Source organism: Rhyacophila brunnea, unplaced genomic scaffold, assembly GCF_057557595.1.
Source record: "Rhyacophila brunnea isolate RB1 unplaced genomic scaffold, BYU_Rbru_1.0 scaffold_17, whole genome shotgun sequence".
In the NCBI taxonomy this organism is placed as follows: Eukaryota; Metazoa; Arthropoda; class Insecta; order Trichoptera; family Rhyacophilidae; genus Rhyacophila; species Rhyacophila brunnea.
Window position 1 is genome coordinate 12,968,492 of NW_028232827.1, and position 17,417 is coordinate 12,985,908.

At 32.8% G+C, this 17,417-nt stretch overlaps 1 protein-coding gene across 1 annotated transcript in view; it reads left to right on the plus strand.

Annotated features, from left to right (window-relative positions):
* Positions 1 to 17,156, plus strand: part of LOC147073701 (putative inorganic phosphate cotransporter) — a 36,526-nt gene extending 19,370 nt beyond the window's left edge. The window contains exons 6-11 of the mRNA XM_085944582.1: positions 838 to 987; positions 5,415 to 5,547; positions 6,845 to 6,969; positions 9,302 to 9,421; positions 11,086 to 11,218; positions 16,029 to 17,156. Coding sequence (XP_085800708.1) covers positions 838 to 987; positions 5,415 to 5,547; positions 6,845 to 6,969; positions 9,302 to 9,421; positions 11,086 to 11,218; positions 16,029 to 16,084 — 717 coding nt within the window. The 3' untranslated portion in view covers positions 16,085 to 17,156. The remainder of the gene's footprint in view (positions 1 to 837; positions 988 to 5,414; positions 5,548 to 6,844; positions 6,970 to 9,301; positions 9,422 to 11,085; positions 11,219 to 16,028) is intronic.
* Positions 17,157 to 17,417: the final 261 nt, after the last annotated feature.

Here is a 17,417-nt window from a genome sequence, read left to right on the forward strand (position 1 = left end):
GGGGTGTAGGTTTGTATCCTGCTGGATGTCGTATTTTTTCAAAAATATTTTTTCTAGTCATTATATATTATTAATTCTCTGATGTGTTATAAAATTATTTACACTTTATACTTGGTTAATTATTTAAAACAATCGTCCGACAAGTGATAGAAAAATGCGTTTAAACCACAAACAGATAACATTATACATAATTTTGGATAATACCTATTGAATGTACCTACGTTGGAAGGGAAAGAGAACGGAAGGTAATCGATGCTTCCAAAATGTGGTGTTGGCACCCAATAGTTTGTAGAGACTCCAAACAAAGAAAAGACAGTATGTCTGAGACGCACTCACCAGATAATCTGGAGAAACTGGTGGTTTTGGATAGCCTCCAGGGAAACCGAAGCAGAGGAAGTGAAGGAGCTTACTGTGGACAGCGTTCATTCCACCATGAGAGAAGCGGATAACCTTGAGGAGTGGAGTCTTAGTTGCTCAGAAGGTAATTACATTTAAGCGTGGTCACGATTCTCATCCACGAGTGAACGGCCGAGTAGAGAGAGAAAATGATCTAGGTAGGTAACCATATTATGTTCTGTGGTGGTTGGTCCTCGTTGTTGAACGCGTAAGGCAATGAGTTCTCATACTGGGTGTTCGGGTTTGATATCTTTTAACGTCGAGATACTGCACATCTGTATGATTTTATCATCTGAGATTTGTTTCACTACTGCAGTTGGGTTGTAGTGTTAAAAGAATTTAACAGGAATATGGCTAAAGGTTTTCACGACTTTTTCTTATATCACGGAGAGCAAGATTTATGTGAAAATTAGTGAAAATGATTAATGTTAATTTTTTTAGGTTCTGAAGACTCCATGGAAGTCTATTGCCACATCTGTCCCCATTTGGGCTCTGCTTGTGGTACAAATTGGCTCAAATTATGGATTTGTTGCTATGCTATTGGAGACTCCGAGCTTCTTGAAAATGGCGCTTGGAGTCAATATGCAAATGGTAAAAAAATCATTGTAACTAAATTATCATAATTATATAGCATATATAAACGCACTTGTATCGAATCTAATGTATTTATTTTGTTGGTTCAATTTTTCCTGTGCTTAACTTTTTGAGCTTTTATTTTAAATCAAAGGCGAGATCTTTGTTCTTCCAAATCTCTCCCTTTCAAGCGGCATTCTTCCACAAACATTTATACTCTCCATTTGAATTCTATCTAGACTATTTTTTGCTTTTCTCCTCGTCTTGCTAATTGGTGATAATGAAAATATTCTGTATGTCAGCAGACATACAAAAGAAAGCAGTAAGGTAAATACTTTACTTACCTGAGTAATCTAGCGAAAAAATACGTAGCTTGCAATTTAAGATAAGTATGTAAGTATATAAATATCAAAAAATTCATATTGTAGACTTTTTTGTTGTTGTAAAAAACGATGTTTATAATAAAATTATATAAATACATTATAACTATGAATTGGTTACAATAGCGCGTCGGCTTGTAATGTCGCCGGTCTCAGGTTCAAATCCAGGATCTGGCAAATACACATATTGTTTTTCAATTTGTGTTTGGAGTCAGAGTATATACCTACTAGGTACGTACTGTGGGACTGTCCACTCATGGGCCTCGAACGAGCGGAGTTGTTTGCCCGGGCCCGACCCCATTCGGGCCCAATAAGACACGCGGATATGGTGGCAACCGAGGCCAATTTTGAGGCCTTTACTAAATTCACCAGAGCGTTTGGATAGCGGGACAACTCCGATTCCCCTTGCGACTTGTCAAACTAAAGACACTTTGATAGTTGCCGATAAATAAATAAAATCCATTTACTTTTGCACTTCGGTGCAAGGCTGCATCACCAGTCCCGTGCGGCTCCGCTCGGGACAAAAATGAGGACTTAAATTCTTTGAACTGGCACACTTAAGGGTTATGATAGACGGTCGCGCATCGACGTGACTGCATATTATACATAACGGGAGCGGAGGCGGGAACATTTTTCCAAAACATACCCACTAGGTTGAGCAAGTGGCTAACAACCATTTCTCGTAAATACAAACATCTGTTAATGCAAACCTTCAACCTGTGGAGGCCCATATGATCCTATTAGTATGAAACATAGTCAAAAGAAAAGAAAAAAAAATGAATTAAGTGGTCACAAATATTTTCTATACATGAGAGCAAACATAAACAAAATTTTAATAATAATACTATAAGATGGGATCCGTTAACCAATAAACATTTTGTAACGTTTTTTTTAATTGTACTCGTAAGTATATCTTTGACTTTAAATAAAATAAGTATATGTTTCTTATTTATTTATCAAAAAAATGTCTCAGATTATAAATTTCGTATTTTTCCGCCAGATGCTTCTAGTGGGTGAATTATTCCCTTTAAAGGTGAATGGTCACCATTCGGAGTTCGTATACCTACATACAATTTAGGGATGACATAAATATTTTGATTGAAAAATTCAAAATTTAATATTTCAACTGCTTAGTAAGCCAATGTTTGATATTATATGGTGTAAGTTTAATTCAAAACTTTTTGTTGGTTTGCGATTTTTTACTCTATTTATATTTATCACAGATTTACTTTTATCTGTACGAGAAAATATCTAGTAAAGTAGTATGAAAACGATAGTATGTCAGTTTTTTTAATATCTTTTCATCATGGCTAATTCGCTGAATCAATAAATCGACAGTTAACTGTGTTATACTTTAATTTATTTAAAATTGCAATTGAATTTTTGTTATTATAAAAATACTTATGTCATTTTATCATTGCTTATATAAAATAAAACGATTTTGTTCAAAGCGAATTATTAACAATGTGTCTTAATTTAGAAGATAAATTAACCTTATCAAAGAAATATATATATTCTTTGTCATAAATACAAATATAAACAGTATCAAATCTCATATTTATAATATACAAATCGACATTTTTTCTTTTGAGTTATAAAGACTAAAAACGTTAAAACTGTCGAGGAAATATTGTGAATATAATTTTGCAATTTCTAAGAAGATATTTTTATCAAAATTAAATAACCCAGTAAAAAGATATGCATATTACTTTTGAATAAATCTCGGCATACTAAAAGACTGCCTATGTGACGTAGGTCGTTCATTACTCACGCTAGTTTTTGTCGATTTGTTAGTGGAACCGTTTGAATACGTGTTATAATGCCAAGCACATGTTGAATATATAATTATATAATCGTATGAATTTGAAGGTGTCGAATCTGCGTACTTAAAATGAGTAACGATTTTCGTCATAAGATACACACCCATAATCAGGGCCGCATCCGGGGATACAGCCGCCTGCGTGCAAAAAAACCAACGCATTAAGTTAGGCATACTCTAACAAATTTTTTTTTTATTTTTTTATCAGTGACATATTTTATCATGTTGTACTTATAAAACACGTATCTCAGATTAATAAAAATCGTAAATTACCATTCTTTAATGTCGCTTAATTTAATAATCCAAATATTGTTTATATTTACACTGAGGCCATATAAAATTATATATATAACGTCAAGTATTATATATACAATAATATACGATGTAATAACAAAAACAGTATTATGTAATATGATATTATATTGATTAGGTAAAGCGTAATTTTATTATTATCTGAAAATATATTTATATATATTATTATATGTACTTGTCGATAAAAACATGTCTAATTATTAAATCGAGGTGCTTAAGATTTAATGAGTTCAAATTACATACCTATAAATAAATAACTAGTAGTATTGAAATACATACGTATGAATAAAATAGAGCACAACCATGTTACATGTTTGTATGAAAAATGGATTGTATTCCTAGCATTGCATTATATCCCATGAAAATTGAGTACTTATATTATAATGTTGTTGTTAATTTGATAGCAAGTATTTAATGTGAATGTTTGGACCCTATTTTTTGTCCTTTTTTATTTACTAATAACTAATCAATATTTTTCTATAAAGGATTATTTGAGACTGTGAAATTTATGTTTAATTATGTATAAGACACAGTTATGTAGAATTTATAATCGCATATAAGTAGGTTAAAAGCATAAGGGTGGTACAAGTCGGTTATGGGGAATACAGCGGCAGACACGAAAATAGCCGATTTGGTGAATTATTTGTTAGGTTGGGTTAGTTTAGGTTAGATAAGGTTAGGTTAACCTAACAAATAATCCAGTATATCGGCTATTTTGAAAATGTGTTTGCCGCTGTATTCCCCACAACCGACTTGTACCAAAAGGGTTAATCTCCATTTTTTAAATAAACGACAGCGATTATCAGTTGTAATGTCCGAATTAAGCCAAGTAACTTAGTCATTTTTGATTTTAACAATAATAGAAGTAGGGTTTTTAATAATTCGGTTTTTTACTGACAATTCAACTATTCATAATTTGTTTATTGTATTTTTTGTAACCTTTGACTTGATAGGAAGGTAATGGAGTTTTTACCTACTTTATTGTATTGATTTATTATATAAGCTAGAGTAAAGAGAGTTCATTGTCAGTGTGTGTTTAACTTTGGTGAGTATACACGGCGCCTAAAGATGCCGAAAGGCGAAACCCGGGTCGCAAAAAACGACCTAAATGGAATAGTATAGAGCTTGAATCCATTAGAATTTAAATTCAAATTCCATCAAGTACCTTCAGTCGATAATATTAATATTAAAGTATCTCGTTATTAATATAATTTATTAAAACTTATAATGCACCTGAATTCCTCTCGATACTCTGTTATTAATTTATCAGCATGTCTCAATAGGTGATGGAGAGAGTGCTTTTTCTTTTCAGCTACTATTTTTTTTGTTTGAAATCAATATCTTTTACTTGCTCTCCGTGCACCTCAATTGAGTAGGTGCAGTAAAACCGTAGTCAATAGGGCGACCAGTAAACAGATGAATCCATAAGGCGCCGCACACTTGTATGATGCCTCTCTGCATTTAATTTGACTATGTAATGAACGATCTTCAAAACGTCCTTGCCTAGCGGTTTAGTTCGGTGAAGTTTATTTATTTATTAATAGATTTCCTGACGCACAATGTTATCATATAAAATATTTAGTAATGCTAACATGACAAGGTAAAATAATAAGCGGCAATAAATTTTAGCTAGCAGATGTTTAACTTCACAATAAAATACCCGAATCAGGCAATGGTGGCAATGCTAATTTTGTTTTCCTGGATTTTAAGCGTTTGATTTTATATTTATTTGAACTCAGGTAATTCAAATTATTAACAAAAATGGGCGTTTATTTTATCCTGTATTATAAATATTTGACATTCAAATGATTTTAAGGAAAATCTGATTTCTGCTTTGCACTTCTGGAATTCACAAAAAACCCCTAATGTCGTCTTTGCCGCTAAGGAAATATGGTCACTATGGATACTTAATGCATTTGTTGTTATTGTTACAGAGTGGCATATATTCAGCAATGCCTTACGCAATGATGTGTCTTTTTGGGGTCATCATCAGCTTTTTGTCTGATTACTCGGTCAATAAAAAAATCATCTCTATTACTGTGGCAAGAAGGATAGCTACTTCAATTGGTAATATAATATAAATAATAATTAAGTCATAAAAATATACTTGATAACATCTTAATTGAGTTGTGTTGAATTAAAATTGGAACTATCTCTAAATCAAGATGTACGGCTATCATTAATAAATATGGTATTTATTAAAAATAATCAATTACTATTGATAACCCCACGATGGCCGAGCGACTTACGCGTCGGTTTATAATGTCGTGGGGTTGCAGGTTCGAATCCTAAGTCTGGAAAATTCACATATTGTTTTTCAATGTGTGTTTGAAGTCAGAGTATAGGCTTAATAGGTTGAGCAAGTGACTAACATTCATTTCTCGTAAAAACAAAATCTGTTGAATCTGAAGAATTGATTCACATGATTTAAGATTGTTAGATTCTTATTAATGAAAATAAATGATTTTTAAAAATCTCAGAAAGATGATAATGATTGTTCGATTTATTACAATATGTTGCCATTACATTGGCAAAATTTGAAACTTTCAGTTAGCGTAATTATTAGTATGAATTAATAGAAAAATGTGAGTTGAAATCCTACTATTTCCATTGGTATATTTCAGAGGATTTTCAAATAATATATTAAAATTATTAATAATATGTTGTTCATATCTACAAATTAACGCATAAAATACATCACACAAATATATATATGACATAAATATAATGAATAACTAAACACATATAAGATTTTTTTAATTATAAACTCAGTTAATATAGAATTATGGAAACTTCTTATTTTGATTGTGTACAAATCAATAATGGGCTTTTAACTTGAAAGAGGTTTCATTATTTAAGCCTTATCCTCTGTTATAAAATAGTATTATTAAAAAAATCATTGCAGTGCTTTCTCGCTTTATTACTTTTTGGAAAGTTTTAGAAATGGTTTAAGATGCTTTTTGTCTGTTTTTTTTATGAAAGTGATAGATATTTTGTGCACTGTCGTGTATTGTACATAATAGGTACATAATATTTTTTTATTTAAATGCGAGAACATCAACGTTCTCTAAAAAACTATCGAGCGTAAAGGAGCTACAAAAATACAATTGATCGTGTCAAAAATCGATTAAAAACCATTTCTGTTGTGATATGATTCTCTTTCTGCAAGCATACAGTTGTGTTATAATATTATTATCGGTATTGACTGACGCTCAAGTGTCTCGAATCTGACTAATCGAAAATTAGATGTTGATTTTATGAAAATTTACAGAAATGTGGTCTCTCGCATGCTCGATGGCGATAATATAAAAAAATGATAAATTTTCCAATTTACTTTTATGTGATAATGTTTTAATATTTGTAGGGACTTTTGGATATGGTGGAGCATTGGTATCGCTAGGATTTATACCAACAGAAAATATACCACTTTCAGTTGCAGTACTAACTCTTGCTATTGGTCTTTGTGCAGGACAAAGTGTCGGAATGATGGTAAATATATTTTTTTAAATTAAAAATAACTCCAATTATAATAATTTAATCTAGTTGGTATGTACCTATCACCAGTTATCATTGTTATATTTAAAAGAAATGGAGTATAGGTAATTGATTAATTGATAGATGAACTGTTTAATTATAATTAAAAGATGAGAATTAAATTTAAAGTTAAACATGGGGAAATCAGATCAAGGAGGTAATTTGTGTTATTACTCGTCTTAAACGCTGGTATCATTTTAGACTCGGAAGATAACAATACTGACAGAAGAAAAGTGGCATGAATATTAAAGAAATTCGAATGGGCAAAAGAAAAACAAAGGGTCGATGAATCTGTAAAAGCATATGTATAAAGGAAAGGGCTATTAGCTGGAATAAACTCAAGCTCTCTCAGGACGGTTATTATTTGTTTTAATACAACTTCCACCGCAATCGAGTGCTCTTTAATGTACTGCAAGAGAGAAGATAATATTATGAAAGAGTAGTATTAAGTTTAATTGAAATGCTGAGGGCCATTTCGACTAAAAGATATGTAGGTAGGTATGTGTAAGAATGAGTGTAAATAAGAGAATAAAAAGATAGGATTTAATTTATCAACAAACTCTTAAATTATTTATGGATTAAAAAAGAGTTGAATTAAGGGTTTTGGAAATAACTATGGAATTTATTTTCGATAAATGTTGATAAGTAAATAAAAAAGGTCCTATTTATTCCATACATGTATAATTTCTGAAACAATCTATTATTTTTTTTCAGAAATTATAGTAACATGTATAAGAAAGACATTTTTTATTAATATAAACATGTCAGCAATTAACTAAAAAGACAGAAGACTAGAAACGCTCGGGAAGACTTTCACAATGACAAATGATTGTAGGACGTATTGTCGCTAATTTTCTACAAACACGTATCTCAATTTTTGACAGTTTTGAGTTGTTTTATTTAATGAATTCAGAATTTGAATACGCACATATTCCACTAACACGTATCTCAAAACATACTTTAAACCATAATAGATTTAAGCAATTACATAAAACTCGTATCTTGAGTTACGTGTTTGTAAGTATACAGAATACTGAACTCCGACAGATGATTATACTGAAGCTCTATCTCGTAAGTCAAGATAAGTGTATTCTGCAGTAATAATTCACAGTAAAGTTGCAACGCATTCTCGTATCTCCGACAATATGACTGATCGGTCAAAAGTATAGTGCGATAAATTGAAGGAACTTAACACCGTTTTCGAAATTTTGAAATACGAAATGGATATTTCATAGAAGAAAATTTATTTCTAAGCTAAAAACTCCTGAAAAGTTGTGTTTTTTGAGATACGTGTTTATAGAAAATTACGGACGGTGTGATTAGTATTTACTTAGTCATTTTGATATAATTAAAAGTGCACGAATTTAGAATGACTAAAACGTAAGTGAATAAGCATCTACCGTAATTATTTTCAAATATTAAGTTCGAATTAATGTTCAATTAATTCTCCACTTTAATCTAATTGGATCATTATTTAAAAAAATGTCCGATCTCAAATGATTACTATGTATTATTAAAACACAAATTACCGCATTAGAAGAGTATTGGTCGATGTAAATTATATTTGGTTTGACCGCTCTGCCACCTGTAATTCGGCCTGATGGTTTAGGAGAAAAGCTTTTCTTTACACAAGTGTTTATGTATGGCAGTAGCGAGGGGTTAAGATCCGACATAAAAAGTGCTCACTAAACTTTTTCAGTCACACTTATTTGTTTCATTGAAATAAGAATACAGATTGCAGATGTTTCTGGTTAGTTTAAAGAAATCAATTGAACACAGCCTGAACCAAATCACAATAGTTTAGGTATGCTATGGACGATCCGGAAAAATAATGTCCAGTTTTTAGTCATATTTATTTGTTTCTTTTCCGTTTGTCCGTTTTAAAAAATTCATTTAGCTCTGCCTAATCCAAACCATAATAGATAAAAAATATTCTTCCATCTATAAATTAATATCTAAAATTTATCTATTATGGCTTGGTTTACGCAGGGCTTAATTGAATTAACCAACAACATCTGCAATTTGTAGTCTCAATGCGTATGAATGACAAGGCTTAATGTGCACTTGTTATGTAGGTTCTTAACAGCCTACCTCTACTCTTCGCCACTGATGTATGGATTACATGTTAGTAATCCAACTGCGGTGATAATTAATTTTACCTGGCGTTCATATTCTCAGGGAGGTTTATGGGATTCTAGTTTGTCTTCAAAAATTTTATCCGTTGTCTTCTCATATTTATAATACGTTTGATATTATTTATTTATTGTTTGGATTATGTTTGTTACAGTTAAATCACATTGACTTATCACCAAACTTCGCTGGTATTCTCATGGCAATTGGCAACGCAACTGCGAATCTCATAAGCACATTGGCACCAATATCTATTGGATTTATTCTTACCGATCCTGTAAGTCAACTAATTTATTTAATAATATTTAGGTAACGTGCAAATATGCGTACTAACCACAGCAACCTGTGGCTGCGAGATGCGTGATTTTTGCGCAGTAGAAGAATTTATATCTGAGCATGTTTGAAGTTAAATTGTTCCACTGTGGATTAAATTCGGGTGTGGTACGGGGAGAGTTTGGATGGTAAGTTTTATTCAAAGGTATATAAATGTATTAAAGTGAATCAGAAAAATTACCCCATGTAAATATTTCAATATAAATAACTCCCGGTATACTAATTTTCATACAAATTACAAAGAGTGATAAAGGTATTAATATTGTTTATCGCATACAAAACTGGAATTTATGAGAAACTTAAATCGCTTCAGTACTTTGTATAGGGAAGTCGGAAGACACAGAAAATGCTATTTAGCAGAAAAAGGTTTCTTCAATATTTGTATTAAATGCCCTATTTAGCGTGCGTTTTTCAGTGATGAAGAGTGCTATCGATGGAAGGTACCTACGCTATCGTAGGTAACTGAAAAAAATACTATTACAGCCATATTTGGAAGAATTTGAATTTTATTTAATTTTTAGTAGTTCACTGATACATTTTTAAATCATGACCGATCTTTAGAAGATCATAATAAGTATCTAAACATTTTTGTTTTTACGAGAAATATATGTTAGCAGCTTGCTCGATCAATTAGATCCATACTCTGACTCCAAATACACATTGTAAATTTACCAGACCCAGAATTCCAACACGGAACCTATGCGATTATAAGCCTATCGTAAAATATTATATTATACTTTTTTATAAAATAAATTTCACTAAAAAAGATAATATGTACATACTAAAATAAATAGCTATTTTTCAATAAACCTAAACCAACCAAGAATCGAATTCAAAAAAATCTATGACTTTATTGGTCGGTCCTCTTAACTAAAAATAGCAGCCAGTATGCAATATGTGAAAAGGTACGGAGGCATTGTCGTTAGAAGCATGGTTCGTTTCAACTAATGAAGTAGAGAGTTCTGAGATCTCAAGGAGAAATATCTTCAAGCTTCACATAAAAAACTTTGGATTATCCCAAGCTTTTGGTTATATGTATTGGATTTAGTAATTGTGTCGCTACATTTCAAAATCAGCCAAGTCCACATTTAGGTATTTTTGACTTTTTTTTAATTGCTGAAGAACTACTGCTTTCTAACATTTCTGCATTATAAAAATGTGGAATTTATTAATTTTAAATATTCTATACTCGAAATAATATTATAAACTTTTACTCTTGAGACTGTGTATTTGAGAAAACAAAAAGCTATTTTTCTCCTATTCATCTATTATGGACTTGGCTGATTTTGAAATCTAGCGACATTTATTCTGTGTGTAAATCCTAATTTTAATACTTGGGTCAGTTGGTATTTTGTTAATCTTTGAAATGTCTTTGGTGATTTAAATTTATTTGACTTAAAAAGGTAGAATTTACATAATCGCCTAACATGTCGTCTTTGCTACTAGAATTTTACTAAATTTTGGTAGCGAAGTGACAATATAATATAATATGTGTATTTGATTAATACATCGATTCAACGATCAATGGTTACTCATAGCTTAATATCATTTTAGTTTTGTCATGTTGGCTTTGATAAATGTGTTATATTTTTAACATTTTTCTTTCAGACGGATCACACACAGTGGAGAATCGTCTTTATACAAATTGCAGTCATAATGACTTTGGCGAATATGGTATTTTTAATATGGGGGTCAGGTGAAAAACAGCCATGGAACGACCCCAACGAATACTATGATATAGGTACGAACATAGAAAATTTTACAATTTACTCAATTTTGATGTTATGCTGTTATCACTGTTTTCTGTTGAGTATTATATTATATATTTGATGGATACCAATATTTTATTGGATTTACGAATTATTCGATGTCGATCTTGGCCACTGCCCAGAGAGATAACTAACCAAAAGAATCATAGAGCCTCCAAACCAACATGACCCGCACCACAGTGATTAACCGAGATTTGGATATGAAGCATCAGCAGTTGTTTACCCTTGGGAATGTCTCAGGAGTAGATACCCAATACTGAAATTGTCACGCTCTCAAGTGAGCTTTGACTGAGTTCACTAAAAGACGTAATTTAATAAAAAGTGCCATGTGAGAGAAAGACACGGAGACTTTTTATAAAAAATAAATGAATTTAATGATATCGTATAAGATACAAAAAACAAAGCTAAAACAATACGGACAAACAAAACTATAGATGAGCAATTTTTTAAAATGCAATATAATTGGTCTTTGTGGCGACCAGGTCGGATGGTCTGATGGGCCCAATCGCTGGTTATACCGACTTAAGCATCTTCTACCTCTCGGAGCACATTCTAGGATATTCTCAGAGGATGTGGTTTGCATCCTGTAGTTATCCGCCACATTCAATTCAATTTATTTATTTTTAACATATTGTGGACATTACAAATTATAAGTTTAAGACGTTCACAACATGACATTTAGAAACAAAGAAATATAAAACAGTATTACATAAAAAAGAGATAGATCAGTATAGAGATAGATAGTAAGTTATTAAACAGTAGAAATGTGTACATACAAAAAATATAAATTAGATAGGTACAAGGAAGTACACCGGATGAGTTAAGCAGACCCTATTTTAAGAATTTATAAAACAACGTCCACCTGTACTCATCCTCACGTAGGTGGAATATATTAACACCCGAAGCAATTTCGTTGAACATAGTTATCGCCCTCCCAATTGACGTTACCAGTGGCAGGTTGATTCTGCACCTTGGGAGAATAAACAACTGATGCATGACTGTATACCGGGTAACAAGTCTAAACTCATAGAGTTTGGCAGCAAATTCACCATGGTCTGTCAAAAGCTGACTGGTATTATAGTGGTCAGGAGTTAATTTGATTATCTCCAATCGCCATTCTATATTAGGAAAGAATAAAGATGTGTACGTGCCCTTTGGTAGAAGTATCCCACTTCGTTACCAAGTCTTCGATGCCGTATCCAGCGTCATTAGACGATCATGAGATTATTTACCAGGTGTACTTACGACAATTTTTATTAGCCGTTCAGTCAACCTATTATCTATGCTGAGGACCTAAGTATATGTGAATTTATCAGACGCGGGATTCAAACCACTGACTCAGACGCGGACGACTCATTAATCGTAAAGGCTTGTTGTATATTCAATTCAAACTAAAGAACATTTACGATGTTGATGGTGACATGTTATATCCTCATGAATATCTTATTTATGCTTAAATATCCCGTATAGTGCATCTTTGACTTAGATATTTCGATTTTAATATAATATACTCACCTCGGTATGTACGTACTACAATAATTTGCATTTTAGAAATTTAGTCCAGTCACTAGTGCATATCATCATCAGCCGGGGTCAATCCACTGCTGGATGAAGGCCTCCCCAAGCTTCTTCCAACTCTCTCGGTCTTTCGGTTTCTCGGTTCGCTGCCACGTATTTCCGCCGAACTTTACCATTTCGTCAATCCAGCGGCTTTTAGGGCGACCCTTTGGCCGTTTAGTGGCTCTTGGGTACCACTGGATGACGGCATTTGTCCAGCGGCCGTCCTTTTGGTATGCAATGTGCCCCGCCCATCTCCATTTCAGCTATTTGGCAACGTCTATTGCATCGCGTACTCCTGTCTGTTTCCTAATCCATTTGTTTCTCTTACGGTCCTTTCGCGTGATGCCCAACATACACCTCTCCATTCCTCGCTGTGCGACTCTTAGTCTTTGGACATCTCTCGTGTTGAGGATCCACGTCTCGCAGCCATACGTGAGCACTGGTAGCACACATTGGTTGAACACCCTACGCTTAAGACATAATTGTAGGTCACTCTTGAAGATACTATTCAGACGTCCGAAAGCACTCCATCCCAGCTTTGTTCTGCGAGCAATTTCATCAGTGCATATATTCAGTGCATATAACTAGTTTAATATAGTTCATGCTGACAATATTCAGTTATCTTTTTAATGTCAAGAAGTAATCAACAATTAACTCAAAGTAAGTAATTTTAATTGTCAGTATATGACATAAAAATATCTTCATAACACCCGTTATTAAAGTTCACAGTTAGATTATACGCTTCATAACTTTGCACTCCGGTTCTAGGATGAACCTCGCTTGTAACAGGGAATCTTGACCTCAAACCCGTCACTGGGATTTTGAGCTGGACGTCCTTCCTCTGCCAAGGCGTCTCTTACCGTAAATCTATACAATCTATACATCCGTAAATAATAACACTCAAAAGATTATATTAATTTTACTTTTTTGATCCTTTCATTGGCCATTTTTACCCGCGACACGTCACCTCATCATCATCAGGGGCGCGACAATCCGGTGTGGGTCCTAACCTCCTCCAACAGCTCCCTCCACCTGTCCCTATCCAGTGTGGTCGCTTTCCAATTTGGTACCCCCAGAATACGGCAGTCACTGGCAGCTCCATCCAACCAGCGAATCTTTGGCCTCCCTCTTCTTCTACGTCCTATTGGATTGCTGGACCACTCTCTTTGCCGGTTCATTGTCATTCATACATACATGACCTAGCCATCGCAGTCTCACAATCTTGATTGATTGAACTGCGATGCAATCTTCGTACAGCCCGTAGAGCTCAGCATTATATCTTCTCCTCCAATTGGTGCCATCCATGATTGGTCCATATATACGGCGGAGAATTTTTCTTTCAAAGATGTTCAGGGCTCGTTCATTTCGCAGAGTTAATGTCCAGGTTTCCGATGCGTAGGTGAGCACTGGCTTTACAAGTGTCTTGTAAAGAGTGCTTTTAGTTCGGCGAGACAGTATGCGGGACTTAAAATGTATTAACAGGCCAAAGTAGCATTTATTCGCAGACATGATTCTCTTGTTGATTTCTTCTGTAATATCATTATGTCGAATTACAAGAGATCCAAGGTAGGTATATGAAACTGTCGACCGTATCAAACTTACACGTCACCTCACCATTCCTAACATTGTCTTTTAGCTGATACCGAACATACCCACATTTCAAAAGCTTTAAGTTTGCTTAGCGTGGTTTCTGCAAGTGTCCACGTCTCCATTGCGACAGGAAAAACTCAAATCAAAAAAGTATCCTACCATTTTGTTCCCAGGTTTTCTCAGTTAAGTACAAGCCGAGTTACAAAACGGCTTCCATGTTGCGGGGTGCCATACGGTATCTATTGATTGCATTATGTAGAGACGGAAAAAAGCATCAGATTCCATAATAATATTAATAGTAATATACCATAGAATAGAACAATATACACTAAGGTTCCTAGTTGCAGTGTTGAAAAGACGAATTGCATTTTTGACTTTTCTCTCACTGTGGTGATATATTCACTTCCAACATATTGTGCCGTCATACTGCGTTACCCAAATAGTTTCATTGTAATACAATATTATTTCAATAATTGTTTTAGTGAGTAATACATAGATTTGCAATTATGTCTTCATTTTTATTTGCTATATAAGTTTTTTTTGATAATTTTTGTAATGGTTACAATATAAAATGAATGAAGTAGGTACATATTAATAAAAATATTAAATATGTAAAAAACAAGTATAACGCACGTTTGCATCACAAAATGGGAAAGATAATAATTGTATATGATAATAGGAAATGCATTTCTCATTAAATACACAAAGTTGTCTGTCATTAAAATCACACCGTACATAATATTTGTAATATTATTAATTATTTACGTCATTAAAATAACTCCTTATATACTCAACGGCTTTATTATATAAAGCATATTGTCATTCGGTTTGTTTCTATTGACTTTTTCTGGTTGAATCTTCTTCAAACTATATTCATATAAATAAGGATTACATACATAAATTAAGTCAATATGCGCAGTGTAGTTAGGTACTACCTATTTTATTGTGCTCTATTTAAAATGTGTATTTATTTATTGAATACGAATTTCTCATATACAAAACAATCCGGTTATAATTTTCCACCGTTTTTACGTTTAATGTTAAATTAATCCAAATGGTTCAGCATCACGCTCTAACTCTTAACAATATAAGAGACTTCGCCGGGGACCTTTGATCAATTTCCATATCGACTGCATAATCTATAAAACGGCCAACTGCATTTTTGGCCAAAAATGAGATTTTAATGGCATTTTCTTATAATAGATGTTTTTTATGCTCACATAAAATTTCAAACACCTAAGCCTATAAATAAATGCGTTATCGTTCTTCACACAAAACAGCCAACTGCAGGTGCCAAATTTACAATATCGTAAAAGCAACAACACCTCTCTTTATATGATTTTTCCTTATATATAAAAAGGAAGCTAAAATAGTATATTAATTCATAATGCAGCTAATTTATAAAAAAATCCAACTGTATTTTTGGAATTGTCAAATTCCGCTCGATAGTTAAATTATTAAATTGTTTCTCCTTGAACAATTTGCCCAAAAGGAGTTAGCTGGTTTGCAGATTAGGCAGTCGATATGGCACTGTTTTATATTTTTTTGCCATATTTTTCTACTTATATAATATATTTGTATGTTAAATGGTTACATAGTTACCTACTTAAATCATATTTCTTTACGTTTCAGACATGAAAACTACAAGCCAACAAAAGGGCGAAAAAAATGGCCAACAAAGAAAATAGTCATAATAATTAATGCCATAAATAAACACTTCACATATAATATTTTATTAAGAAGCTAAGAAGCATGTTTGTAAGTTTAAAAAATATCGTTTTTATAGAGCCAATAAATCAGAAGTGCCGATTTTTTCAATGTAAACGATAATAAAATTATTAATATTAGGTACGTTTAATGATAATACTAATGTTTTTTATTCACAAAATTACATGGTGTTTGTTTACACCTTTGACTGGAAGCTTTTATTGGCAACTAAAAAAGCGCTTTATTGTCCACCGTATGAATGTTATAAATACATTCATTTTCATTGGCTCTATAATCTTATGTGAGTTGTGAAAATGGATGTTGGCCACTTTTTCATCCACTCATGTAATTCAAAACAATATATAAACTGGTCAGACATGGGGTTCTGCCATAAAATATAATACTTATGTCACCTAGAATTATTAGTGAAAAGAACAAGAATTTTATTTGGTTCAACGCCATGCCCACAGCATTTCTTCATATCAGACATGCAGCGCATAGCTAACTCTTGAAATCTCCAGGATGAGGAGGTAGGGTTGGCCGTGATGATAGAATTCTTGCCACAAGAGTGCGAAGTATTACAATGCGAAGATTGATGTATCAACTATTGAATCCTTGTGAAGTGAGTGTATTTGTGTACCTCTGAGATAGAGATTCTTAATACTTAATTGCCGATTTCTTTTGGATTTGGTGGCTATACAGGCGCATATATGGATGCTTTTCTTCAACTCGTTCGCTCATATACTGTGGCGTGACAAATAATACGTGTTAGACCTGTAAAATGATACTGTGAGTATTTCAGAAAGAACTGCCCATGGCCGTGGCAAGGTTACAGGAGCACATGTAGGTATCACAGATTAGAGTGGCAAACTCTAAGCGCGTTAATGGAACGGCATAATCATTAGGATAACAAGTTTATTCAAAATAGTATCATAAAATTATCTACTGTAATAGTTTATGTTAAATATTATGATGTATTGATGAAATCCATTAAATAAATCCAAAAAAAAATCCTATTTTACATAAGCGAATACTAATTCGCACATGTTCGCCAAAAATAAAAAAATCCAAACACTGAATTGTCAAGTTATAACTGATTTAACTGTTGTTTCAGGGACACGTATTTAATTCCACACGACCCATTACGGTTGTTGACACGAATTGTAAAAAAATAGATGAATATTGATCTGTAGTTAAAGTAATAATTATTGTACTGTTTGTTTACCTAACAATTAGGTTCAATGGCAGGAAAAAACATTATTATTAAAGTCTATCGGTGTCGTTAAACTCATCCTGAATATTACGAATCATATT